Below are 13411 nucleotides of genomic sequence, written 5' to 3'. Positions count from 1 at the left end.
TTCCCCAGCCACTCTGGGCGGCTTCCAAAAGAATATTAAAATACTATGATACATCAAACATTAAAAGCTTCCCTAAACAGGGCTGCCTTCAGATGTTTTCTAAAAGTTTGGTAGTTGTTGTTCTCTCTGACATCTGGTGGGAGGGCATTCCACAGGGAGGGCGCCACTACCGAGAAGGCCCTCTGCCTGGTTCCCTGTAACTTGGCTTCTCGCAGGGAGGGAACCGCCAGAAGGCCCTCGGTGCTGGACCTCAGTGTCCGGGTAGAATGATGGAGGTGGAGACGCTCCTTCAGGTATACTGGACCGAGGCCGTTTAGGGCTTTAAAGGTCAGCACCAATACTTTGAATTGTGCTCGGAAACGTACTGGGAGCCAATGTAGGTCTTTCAAGACCGGTGTTATATGGTCTTGGCGGCCGTTCCCAGTCACCAGTCTGGCTGCTGCATTCTGGATTAGTTGTAGTTTCCGGGTCACCTTCAAAGGTAGCCCCACGTAGAGCGCATTGCAGCTAATATTCAAGTAAAACATAGGCTGAGGAGAATTCCTCTACTGAAATTAACATCTGTATTGGTGGATTCCTCACTGGTACAAAGGTCTATAGTGGAGGAGGGAAATGTTACATTCTGTTTCTCTGATTCCATTTCTCAGCCCATCCTACACTGATGCTAATGCGCTTTTAAAAGCCTGCATGTTAGATGCAAATATGAGTTTAACAACATGTGTAGTTGGTCCCAACCAGCAGATGGCTCCACATCGTCTGAGGTGGAAATGGGTGTGCCGCAAATAAACTGAAATCACACAAATTCATAGAAGGCCAGGCCATAAATTCCTGCTAACCAAGCTGGCCAGGGAGACTGAATATCACACTCTGGGCAACCTCAAATCACAGAACAACAAAAGATGGTACTCCACAAAAACCACAGGATGCCTTTACTCCAGCACTGCCCTGTGGCTTCTTCATAAGCATCCAGTATTTATAAAAGGAGACAAACATAATCGCAAAGCACTTATGCAAACCAGGTGGGTTTTTGTTCAGCAATATCGCACAGGTTTTGTACTTCAATTTCACAGCTTCATTCGCCAGCTTAACGCTTTCACAAGGGATTGCCTCACCTGTGTCTTCGTTAGGTTCTGAGTAGATACAAAGAGCTCCATTTCTCCATCTTCTCTCTTTGGCACAGCAATAGTACAGTGAGACTCCAGATAAAAATGCTCCTGTCCACCGATATATATCTCACCTGGAAGGGGGAAAGAAGAAACCTCCCAATGTAGTAACTATCTAAATCCAAAGGATTATTTGGGACTTAAATGAGCCTTCCAGCCACCAAATTTCTTCTTTTGGGTGCTCAAAATCTAAGAGCTCGGGAGGAAGTGAAGATCCTGTGTCTATCTCTTGCCTTCATCACCTTGCTGCCACCTACAGCACCACCTGCGGAACTTCTCCCAGTTCCCAAACAGTCTCTCTTCCTTCCCTCTTCTCTTTAATTTCTTCTTAACAGGAAGAAACTGGATTGCCTGGACTTTCACACCGCTCAGAGATCGGGGTGGCATGCAACAGTCTACAGTCTCCCATCACAAGAGCCCTCAAACGAGCCACACCTCCCAGAGTAGAGACCACTCCATTGTGCTCTTAGCCAGAGCAGTCAACAGCCAACTGTCGGTATTTTGTAGGTGGGTGGGTTTCAAGCGCATACCAGGACATTTAGATTTACACACAATTCAAGTGCAACAAAACTACTTTTAAGAAGAAATGGACTTTTTGCAGTTAAGAAGTTGATGGGGGGATGAATTGAAAAGTGTGGAATGAACGAATGATAATGGGGAGGTGTATAAACACTCTTCAAGCAGGATGAAAACTCCTTGTCACAGAACTTCCCCACATAGATATCTGAAGATCAGATACACTCCAACCTCCACGAGATAAGCTTTGTGCAAGCAAATCAGGATAAAACCTGGAGGAGCCCTCAGACAAGTTGGGATCCTCCAACCAATCAGTTTGCTCAAGGAAATGTTGCCAAGTTTCACCCAATTCTGGGAAATGGGAAGAGCTTGGGCTAAACCGTGGACCAAACCAATGTGTTCTACTGATGGTTCTCCCATTTCTAACCATTTTTCCAGAATTGGAATCTCAAGCTTGTTACGCTAGTATGATTCATTATCAACAGCCAACTGTCGGTATTTTGTAGGTGGGTGGGTTTCAAGCGCATACCAGGACATTTAGATTTACACACAATTCAAGTGCAACAAAACTACTTTTAGGAAGAAATGGACTTTTTGCAGTTAAGAAGTTGATGGGGGGATGAATTGAAAAGTGTGGAATGAACAAATGAGAATGGGGAGATGTATAAACACTCTTCAAGCAGGATGAAAACTCCTTGTCACAGAACTTCCCCACATAGATATCTGAAGATCAGATACACTCCAACCTCCACGAGATAAGCTTTGCAAATCAGGATAAAACCTGGAGGAGCCCTCAGACAAGTTGGGATCCTCCAACCAACCAGTTTGCTCAAGGAAATGTTGCCAAGTTTCACCCAATTCTGGGAAATGGGAAGAGCTTGGGCTAAACCGTGGACCAAACCAATGTGTTTTACTGATGGTTCTCCCATTTCTAACCATTTTTCCAGAATTGGAATCTCAAGCTTGTTACGCTAGTATGATTCATGTGAAGATTGCATAACATTAATGATTTTCTTAGATGCACATAACCTTACAAAGAAGAAAAAGGGATCTCACCTTCTACAATATGATCAGCCTCTTCAAATCCTTTCTGGATGTTCCCTTTCTCAATCTTCCTCACAAGCTCAAAGAAGGACTGTTTTTCAATGGCTTCCTGGGAAAATTACAGGAAAATGATGGATATTTGGAAGTGCAACAGACAGCTTGGCTTGCTGTGTATAGATGCCCTCGAATCTCTGCCTTTCCATTCTGCTTGATAAAGTGCTGCATAACTTAGCCATGGTTGGGTCACTTCTAAAACATAACCTCACCTATTTTGCATCTGGGATTAGGGGCAATACAGAGCAGAGATCCTCTACTTTTGACAGTTGTGTGGAAGAAAAAACACTTTGGTGAAGCAGTGTAAGTGTTGAGGGGTGGAAAAAGCAGCACACAACCCAATTCCGTTCTTCACAACTCCCAGAGCTTCAAGATCCATCTCTTTATTGGATGCAGCCACCCTACTTGGATCTCCTATTCATCGGGATTAACATCAGTATCTAACCCTGCTGCTGAAATAAGTGCAACAGACTTCCACTCACATGACAGGACTTTCCTTTACTCACTTCCACAGTGCAGCCTCTAGCATGCCCTCAAAATCTTCTCCAGAGGTTTGCAGGACCTCCAGGGCAGGCTTTGAGGGTGTATGGTGGGTTGCAAGATGGAGAAGAGGAAGTGGACCTCTAGATACTGTGCAGAGGTCCACCTGCCCAGCACTGGATATAAACTGGATAAAATCACAAGCGGTGTCCCTGCTGGAGCTAAGCAAGTCTGGGTCCAGCCAACGCTTGGATAGGAGACAATCTAGGACCATCAGCTCAGGGATATAGGTTGTATGGCTCTGGCCTATAAGGAATGGGCTTTATGCATGTAGGACAACACAATGGAATAGGGGCCAACATCTGTATGTCAGAAGGGGCCCAAGAGCAGAAAAAGACTGCCCCCTATGGACAGAACACAGGCTGTACACATATAGCACAGAGACAGTAGTTGTATGGATCTAAATAAATTATTAAATAAAAGGAATATTCTGTGTCTTAATTCTCTCTTTCTATTTTCACCCATCCATATCAGAATCATAGTAGTAAAAACTCAAATAGCTGCCTCCAGAGGATTTTTTAAAAAATCTCGACTAATCATTTAGAAGGGTGCTGGGAAGTTTTTGCCTCTGCACATGAGTCTGAGAATGTTCTGATCAGTTCACATTGAGTTCAGTACCCTGACCTGTTCTTAACGCATTGTTGACCACATCTACGGAACGCGATTGTTAGGTTGTGTCATGTCATGCAATATCAATCATTAGTAATAGTTTAAGTCTTGATATTCAATCACTAGTTATAATTTAATTAGGAGGTTTTCATGCCTGTCTAGTTCTGTGCTCCCTTTCCCAGCCTTTAATCTATTGGTGATTAATGCCTATATGTAACCTTTGCTTTGTACTTGTGTTAACCAATCAGCAATAAGCACATACGTGGCAATTGCTGTAATATTCAATAAAAGGGACTCCTCGAGACTTGCTCAAGAGATGCCTCCCACATGACACTTGCTACTCGTCTGTCGGTTATTTCAACCCAACAGAAGGGGACTGCATTAGTGTCACCTTACCTCAATGGTGACAATCGGCGTAAGGTCTTCATATGTGATCTTCACTGCTCTGGCAGCTCTTCGGGAATGTTCTTGTGTGTCTGCCAATATTCCACCAATGATGTGGCCAACGCATGTGACCTACAAGTCAAAAGACTTCAGTTTATTCACTGACTTCTGGGAATCTCAGTTCTGTTTTGTTCTTTGTGCTGTGGCGTTTAATTTTGGACACAGTATCTTTGAAATGCATCTTCATTTAAAGGGGGTGGGGCAGGATTTTGAATTAAGATATGCAGTTAAATAACAGTAGGAGGTAAAACTTCAATGCACACAATCAGAAGTGACCCACTGAGTTCAAGTGGGAGTACTTGTTTTTCACATAAGAGTAGACAAGATGTAAGCCTTGCACAATATGTCTGCACCAGCTCGATTCCCCTTGATTATCATTTCAAGTACAGCAAGTTTGTGCCTTATCCTATTTTCTGCCATTCATTCCCATGCTTAGAATTCTACTAACAAGTTCCTGACATGAATAACTGTTAATACTTCATCAGGGAGGCATCAACATCTTGCAATTAGTTTGCAGGTTATCTGTGCAATTATTTTAATTCCAGCCCTTGTCCCACGTATCCTCCTTCATTAGTAGAGGTTCTCTTCAATTTTTTCTTTTCTTTTCTTTTTTTGAACATGCATAAATCTACTAATTCACTACAGAATTTCTTCTATTAATTTCTGAAGGGGAGTACAGGGGTGAAAAGGTACTGGAAGCCTTTAGGTAGGAAACATAAGCAAATATTTGGGAATATCCTTTCTAAAGAACAGGCAGATGGATTTTATCTCCTGATCTCAAGCATTATAGCATTAAGCTTGGAGAGAAAGACATCTGCCTCCTCTTCAAGGGTAAAAAAAACCAGCACCCCGCCACCAACTCAGCAGTTAATGCAGTCTGAAATGCTGACTTGAAGTGGAGATTCAGGGTACTCTCTGTGTGTCTCCTATCTTATCTGCAGTCTTGGCTGCAAGTGCCTTGCAAGCCTTTTCCACCTGGCATGGGAAAGCAAGGCCCTGACTGACTCCAACTACAAAAGCTGAGGTGGCTGAACAGACTCTTGGTCTGGGGTATTGTTTGGAGAGGGGCGTTGTTGCTGTTTAAAGATACAATATCAATATCCAAGGAGAAGGAGGAGGAGATTTGTGGTACTTTGCACTTTATTTACAGATCAGGAGATCTTAGAAAGCAGTTGGGGCTGGAGTCTGCAGGTTAGCCACTCTTGCCTTAGGTACAGTTTTGCACATTTTACAAAAGGAAGGGGGAAAGGTAACTACATACAGTGTCCTTTGCAAAGACGGTTTCATCATTAGCAATCCCAGTGACGTTACTCCCTGGAACATCCTTAGCGGAGACAAAACAGACAAAACCAGGGACATTCTGGGCCTCTGTGGTGTCAATAGAACTGAGGAAACAGAACAGCACAGAGAAGCATTACTCTATGTTATCTAGCCCCACAGCTCACATAAGCAGTCTCTGAAGAAAGGATTCCCTAGAGAAAGTTTGGCCAAAGTCCCAAAGCCTAAGTTGCCCAGCTGCCATGTGGCAGACTGGAGTCATAGCACAGTTTGACTCTTCCAGCCCATCATCTTGCAAGCTACTCTCAGTGATGGAAACTGGCTACATGTTGTTGTTGTTTTGTAATATTCTTGAGAGTGGAGGAGGCAGAGGTGCTTGGTGCCTCTGAAGTGATCCTCTAACTGCCAGAGTGGTGGGCACTCGGCTATCACTAGTGTAAGGAAATATATCTGTTGCAGAAGCAATACGTACACAATCTTGGCATGGGCTTTGGTGCTGGTAACTAGTGTTAGGTACAGCTCATTCTCATAGTGAGGAATGTCATCACAATAGACTGCCTCCCCGCTTGCTTGCTTGGCAGCTGAAAGATGCACAAGGGGTCTCCCCACCATGTCTTCAACGGACTGTCCAGGAGGCACTTCCTGTAACAAAACCAAAGGCTGGTCATACATGCCCAGGACTAGTGGTCAAATGTTGATGATAATATTGCTGGCAAATATAGTATCTTCTCCAAAGGCTAAAATTCCAGTACTGGCAATGCGGCCATGAGGATGCATAGAGCAGTAATCATCATCACATTCAGCCTCATGCAGAGCTCATTCTATGCAGGAAGAAGTGCTCATTTAAACAAATAAATAAGAGGAAAGAAGGCCAAAGTTAGAATGGGAATAAGTTCTTGATCAATATGAGACCTGGGGAACGGAGACAAAGAGTAGCACATTTTATAGACCTGGGAACTGGAAGGCATGATCATTTGGTTCCTCTTACTTACCTGGAAAAACTGTACATTTTTAACAGGATCCTTGTGAAATAATTGAGTGGCACTGGCATACCTAGCAGGGACCGTATCAGCAAGATTATTCTGTAAAAACATATTTGAAATCCAGTGTAAGTCTACTCATATGCCTCTTGCATTTTGCACAGAGCATTACTCTTATTTTTAAAAACATACAAACCCAAAAACTTATGAACAGCTAATACTACCTATGCAACTTTCCCTCTTTGTGACTTGTGTAAAAAATCAAATCACTCAAAGTTCCAGTTTTGGTCCATTACTAACTGTTAGAGGAGTGATTTGAGTAGGGAACAAGTCCCCTTTTCCTTTCCAGATTTCCCCCTTTCCCTCCTCCTCCTCTTTTAGTCTGTTATGACAACTGCCCACTATAGACCATGCCAGAAAGCTTCAAGGACCCAGAACCTACAGTGCAAAACACCTACCACAAAAGACTATTGTGGAGATGGGCAACTTGTGGCTTTCCACGTATTGTTGGACTACCAGTCCCATCATTCTTGTTAATTGGCTATGCCTGCTGGGGCTGATGGGAGTCCAACAATATTGAAAGAACCACAGGTACCCCATTCCAGCCTTCTTGTATGCCAATTTCTAAAGGAACCCCTAGAATTCAATAGAATCTGTCTCTACACACTATGGATTCCTGCTGAACCCTCAACCCAGCAAGAGGATGGAACCACTCACGTTGCCATTGAGTTCCCTGCCTAATTTCTGAAGCACCGTGAGATAGAACTTGAAGAAGAAGCTGAGGACAAGGGTCCGTCGGAAGTCCACCATGCCACCCGGGGCTGAAGGGGACAGGTTCATCTCGCCAGCCAGCAGGCGACAGGCTTCCTGCAAGAGCTTTTCCTTCCACTCCCTGTAGGGGCATAAACCATAAATTAACCCAAAACTCATTTCATTTGTTCCACAGTCCTTAGGCCAGGTCAGGGGAGTTGTAACCCTCCGGATTATGTGGGGTTCTCCAGGTCCCATCAACTCTAGTCAGCATGGTCAGGAATGATGGGAGTTGTAGTCTAACAACATAAGGATAGCAACAGGTTCCCCTTTGCTAACTTAGACTATGTTTCTCTCCAATGCATCTGCATTGCTGATGGGGTAAGGGCAAAAAGAACCAGCAGTGTCAACATTTATCTTGTATTTATCTTGTATTTTTATCTTGTGAACTGCCCCAAGATCTTTTGATGAAGGGTGGTATACAAATCTAAGAAATACAAAATAAATAAAAACACAGTAGCAGAAACTGTCAGCAAGGGGTTTGGCATCCAAGGCTCACATGCAGGTACATGATGTTATTAGGTTGGGTTTTTTTCCTTGAAGGGGTAGGGCATATGCAAAGACCCTTCTAACCCCTGGATCCAGCATGCTTTGAAATATAAGCCACACCAGCTTCCTGATGAGGTGATCACCCAGGCGATGGGCCATGAAGGGGAATAATGAAAAGGGGGTCTGTGTGAGATGGCAAATGAGCCCTCAGCTCACAGATAGTTAGAAGGACAATGTGAGAGTTGAAGAGTGAAGTGATGTGAGCCAGAAGAAAAAACAGCAAGCTGGAAAGAGAGATAGAGAATCTGTTTGAATCAGAGGCTGCAAGATGGATGAAGCAAGGCCCTTTTTGCTGTGAACCTCTCCACTGTAGGCTCAATGTTGTATATATGTGTCAATAAACCATATATCATAAAGACACCACAGTCTCCACTGGGCCACATTCTGAAAAAAATGCAAACCCTGGGAATGCTGGGAACCCCTGGAGCCTTGCACCACGTGGAGATTGGGGTGGTGTGCAACAATAATTTCCTCTGTTACACAACATCAGGGGCTAATTCTCCTACCTTCCAATGAGCTCCTGACAAGTTTTGACAGCCAATACAGTTGTGGGAGCCATTCCTCCATAGCTCAGCTTAATATCTTGCACTTGATCAGTTCCTTCTTGAAAGAGGACTCTCATCCCACAGGTCACTATAGCAATGTCATCCTCCCGCCTTGAAGCTTGCTTGAATGCTGAGAAATATTCACCCTAGGAGAAGAAAAGGAAACAAATGTTGGCCTCAATTTGTTCTCTTTGAGGACAGGTGGGATCAAGAGAATGGACAGGTTCATAGTCCAGAACTAAAAACCAGAAAGTTCCCAAAAATATGTACTTCATTTTCAACCCAGGGCAGCAAGTGCAAAAAAAGCAGCTGTTAATGCATATCAACAATATTAGCCGTTCATTTGTTCATTTGCTCGTTCATTTGTTTGTTTGTTTGTTTGTTTGCTGCCCATCTGACTGGGTTGCCCCAGCCACTCTAGGCAGCTCCCCACAAAAAAATAGTAAAAACACAAGACAACATCACACACTCAATTCATTCTGCAACTTAGACCTCTTCACTAAACAGCGCATAATGTGTAAGGCTAGTTGTTCACGCACTTCCTTCTCTATGAACACTGGTCACTAACAGAAAAGTAGGAATGTCTGGATAGCAAAGTTCTGAGTGGGTTAAAGTAGCCCCGGGCTAGCTGACTATCCATTACCTCCAGTATCAGAATTTAGTGTTTCGTGCCCAGTTTGCCATGCAGTCAAGTGGCACTACCACATGTAAGATGGCAGAAGAGGCTGCAGTCTTGGACAGGGTTACTTCCAAATGAGACTTCTTAAAACGAGCAGGATTTAATGTTGTTTTATGTATGCACAGCAGAGGGTGCTGTGAGCTATATTTCTAAAAAGCAAAATTCACTAACTGGCAGACAGAATCACAGAACTGTAGAAATAGGAAGGAGGTTAAACCAGACATGGGGAACCTGTGAACAGATGTTGTGAAACTTCAACTCCCATCTACCCCAGCAAGCATGCCTAAGGGTTAGGGATCAGGGGAGTTGTACTCTCACAATAGCTGGAGGACCACAGATGCCTCATCCCTGGATTAAACCACCCCACTGCAACAATTCAAAACATAAGTGTTTGGGTCAGTCCTTTGTACTGAGTCTGAAACTACACTGCTGCACGTTCCTGCAAAGCAGGATTCCTCCCAAGGCTGATATAACACTGGAAAAGGGAAATCTAACCAACGGTTTCATGCAGTCAGTGCCAGTTTCTATCTTGCACTATGAGACACAGCACCTCTGGGATCCATATTGCTCTGCCCTGAAAAATAATGCAAGGACATATCACTTTAGAGCATGGAGTAGTTGTTTTTCAAACTTTCCACTGAATGTAGTTCTTCTGTTTGTTGTATTTCAGAGGATAGGCTTTGGGGCACTTACTTCTCAGCTTCTTCCCTTAATCCTCCAGTGATTACAGAGGGGCAGGACCAAACCAGACCAGTCAGTGAACTTGGCGGGGGGGTTCAATTGTAAAAGACAACAGGACTCCTGCACAGTCACTACATAACAGACTCTGACTACATATCCATGAATAGAGTTTTGTGACAGCAAACCCAGGCTTATGATTGATTGATTGATTGATTGATTGATTGATTGATTGATTGATTGGCTCTCTCACAAGGGTGTCCATATCCTCCATGTCTATCTCAGCCATGCTTTAAGTTATTTATTTTTACATGTACACCTAAATTCATGAAGTGCAAATCAGCCTGATTCACTGAGAAAGGAGGTCACAATCTTTGCCCATCTTTTCCCAGGACAGCAACTCTGACCGAGTTACATTTCTACAGGTAGGTGGTAACAAAGCCACTTGGCTCTGATTAATATATTGGAAAGCAAAGGACTCAGCAGGGGAAGGGGATACGCCTGCCTTCCATTTAGAGTAGAGGTGGGGAATCTCTGGCCCTCCAGGCGTTGTACTGTAACTCCCAACATCCCTGACTATTGAGTGTGCCTGCTGGGAGGAGGAATGTGAGTTCCTCACCCCTGAATTACATGTTCATTCTGGTCCCTCATTTGTGGCACAGAAACAGTTATTCCATGCCAACTTAATAACGGTATACTCTATTGGAACAAGTGCTGAATCCTTGAGAACAAAGAAAACCTAAAATAAATATTACATGACCTCACTTAAAATAATGGAATTCCATTGCTGGAAAACTACTGTAAGCTGGAGGAGTTCAAGAGGGACTTGTCCTCAACTAACCCTTACAATTTATTCCCAAACAAATGCTTTCACTTCAGTCAAAAAGAGGCAAAAAAGAGGAACAAACTTGGTTCCTTTAACTAGCTGCCTTGAGTTTCCTTGAAAATTAGGCTAACTTCCCCCAAATAAATAAATAAATACATGAATAAATAATACCATTTTAAATATAAGGGCTGATTCCTGAGCAACTATCAAAAAATATTAATCAATGGGCTCTTTTCCCAGAAGTAGGTCCTGAGAAGCAATGGGAGCTGAATAATGTGGTAATCTCTTTCTCTCTGTGTGTGTGTGTTACATACATACTCCTTCTTGTGCATATTTCAAAATGTCCCAGGGTTGCACTTCACTTGAAGTAGCTGGGGAGTATATTGGTTATTTTCTAGGAACTAGTCTTTCCTTCATTTTCCTTTCATTTTTGTAATCTTACTGCATTCCTGAGGAATCATAACATACCCACCTTTCCTTCAAGGGATCAGTAGAACCAAGAGAGATTTTGCCTTCCCATTAAAGTAACTGTTGCTCTCTACCTAGCTTTCAAAGCAATGCTATACTGTATTCCAATCACCTCACCTTCCTGCTGAAGGGAATCTCAACCGAGAGCAATATTTCCTGAGGTTTAAGCTTAGTCTTCCTATAACCAGTGAAGAATGTCTCGTCCATCCTTATAGTCCTCCTTCCCTCTGCAAAAAAAGACAGTACATAGTGGGTGGAATGTGTAGGGAAATCATATTCCATTTCATTCATTCTTACTATGGAGCTATACTTAATGGAAGAATATATTCTAGCAGCTACAGTCATGCTGTAAAGTATATTCATAGAATCATAGAATCATAGAGTTGGAAGAGACCACAAGGGCCATCGAGTCCAACCCCCTGCCAAGCAGGAAACACCATCAGAGCACTCCTGACATATGGTTGTCAAGCCTCTGCTTAAAGACCTCCAAAGTAGGAGACTCCACCACACTCCTTGGCAGCAAATTCCACTGTCGAACAGCTCTTACTGTCAGGAAGTTCTTCCTAATGTTTAGGTGGAATCTTCTTTCTTGTAGTTTGGATCCATTGCTCCGTGTCCGCTTCTCCGGAGCAGCAGAAAACAACCTTTCTCCCTCCTCTATGTGACATCCTTTTATATATTTGAACATGGCTATCATATCACCCCTTAACCTCCTCTTCTCCAGGCTAAACATGCCCAGCTCCCTTAGCCGTTCCTCATAAGGCATCGTTTCCAGGCCTTTGACCATTTTGGTTGCCCTCCTCTGGACACGTTCCAGTTTGTCAGTGTCCTTCTTGACATTATTCCCATAATGTGTGTGCTTTTTCTCTTGTGTACTGTCAGGTACTGACTGGCATCAGCATCTTTTTGCATGGTTAGGGTCTCCCGAAGACCACTCTAAATGGGTTAAGCAGGACATCCTTGCTGACAAAACTTGGGAAGTCAAAATCATGAACCCAGGACAGGCAGAAATTGGTATCAAGTCAGAGGCTAAAAGGAGGCACTGTTGTGGCAGGGGGCATCCCCAGCATGGGGAGACCCCAAAGGAGTAACACCCTTTAGGGAGGAGCAAGGGGTGGGGTGGGGATTCTCTTGGTTGTATTAGCATAGATTTTCCTCTCTGGGTGAGAGCCAAGGAGGGAGGGATGTTGGGTGGGGTAGCCACATTTGAGAGGCAGGTTGGTTTCATATATACACCCTAAGTGTTTGTGGTTATGTGATGGCTTCAGTGGGAATCTGGCGTGAGAGGCAACAGGGAAGGAGATGATTGTCAACAGGAGAGTTGCACCCTGCAAGCTTTAATGAGAGGGTTTTGTCTGAGCACCTTCTCATATATGATCAAACCCAGCTTGCCAAAGCACAACCACAGAGGGGTGGTGTGGGTGTGTTAGGGAACACACTTAAGCTCACAAGTACAGTTGCCCAACACTATTCCATGTGAACTGCGTGTGCACCCATGAACTGGTCCAACAATCCTCTTTAATGGTCAAAGATTCTGTGACAGGAATGCAGAGGTTCCTTGACAGACATTGATCTGTGAACAGTGTAAAAATTTTTGACCACTTGGATACACCACTGCATTTGAGCTACCAATACTGCCAAATACAAAATACTGCCTCATATCAACTGCCAAACACTGCAAAATTTCCAACATTGAAATTAATGAAAATATCTGGAGGGCATTTAGAGACTATCTGTGCATTCAGAGTGACCTGGAAAAGATTCGCCATCAAAATCAACAAAGCAAAAGAAGGATCTACTAGAGCAATGCTACCAAGTGTTGTCCACCAAAGCTGATGGAAACAACAGGCGCTGCAGTGCTACCAGATTCACCCCAGAAAGAACAGAGGTACAAAATTCCCTGGGCTCTTATCATTGTCCTAAGCGAGCCAGAAGATGGTTGGTGATGCACCATCTGCCATTCTTACTTAAAGCTTACCATTTGATGCCAGGGTCAGTTTGCTCCCACTTGCCATAAACACTGGATTTAGGTCAGATATTGGACTTGCAGTCATTATATTTCCCCCAAGAGCCTGAAACCAAATACAGAACATGGTTGGGTTAGAAAGCAGCTGGAAAGACATTGTGAGAATACTTCTTTCTGTTTAAACACTGTTACTGAATTATCAAATCCAGGCGGGGGCAGCACCCAACACAGGGGTGGAGCAACATGAGTGAGGGATCTGCTG

At 43.7% G+C, this 13411-nt stretch overlaps 1 protein-coding gene across 1 annotated transcript in view; it reads right to left on the bottom strand.

Moving 5' to 3' along the window:
* The window catches only part of XDH (xanthine dehydrogenase), a 60479-nt gene that overhangs the window by 21329 nt on the left and 25739 nt on the right, over window positions 1-13411 (bottom strand). The window contains exons 13-22 of the mRNA XM_082214797.1: window positions 13162-13255; window positions 11301-11410; window positions 8494-8678; window positions 7346-7520; window positions 6641-6730; window positions 6121-6290; window positions 5632-5755; window positions 4323-4442; window positions 2736-2832; window positions 1113-1237 (exon numbers count right to left, since the gene is read on the bottom strand). Coding sequence (XP_082070923.1) covers window positions 1113-1237; window positions 2736-2832; window positions 4323-4442; window positions 5632-5755; window positions 6121-6290; window positions 6641-6730; window positions 7346-7520; window positions 8494-8678; window positions 11301-11410; window positions 13162-13255 — 1290 coding nt within the window. The remainder of the gene's footprint in view (window positions 1-1112; window positions 1238-2735; window positions 2833-4322; window positions 4443-5631; window positions 5756-6120; window positions 6291-6640; window positions 6731-7345; window positions 7521-8493; window positions 8679-11300; window positions 11411-13161; window positions 13256-13411) is intronic.

Source organism: Podarcis vaucheri, assembly GCF_965113315.1.
Source record: "Podarcis vaucheri genome assembly, chromosome: 3".
NCBI classification, from domain to species: domain Eukaryota; kingdom Metazoa; phylum Chordata; class Lepidosauria; order Squamata; family Lacertidae; genus Podarcis; species Podarcis vaucheri.
Note: the sequence above shows the minus strand (reverse complement) of the source record. Positions and strands in the feature narration are given on the sequence as shown.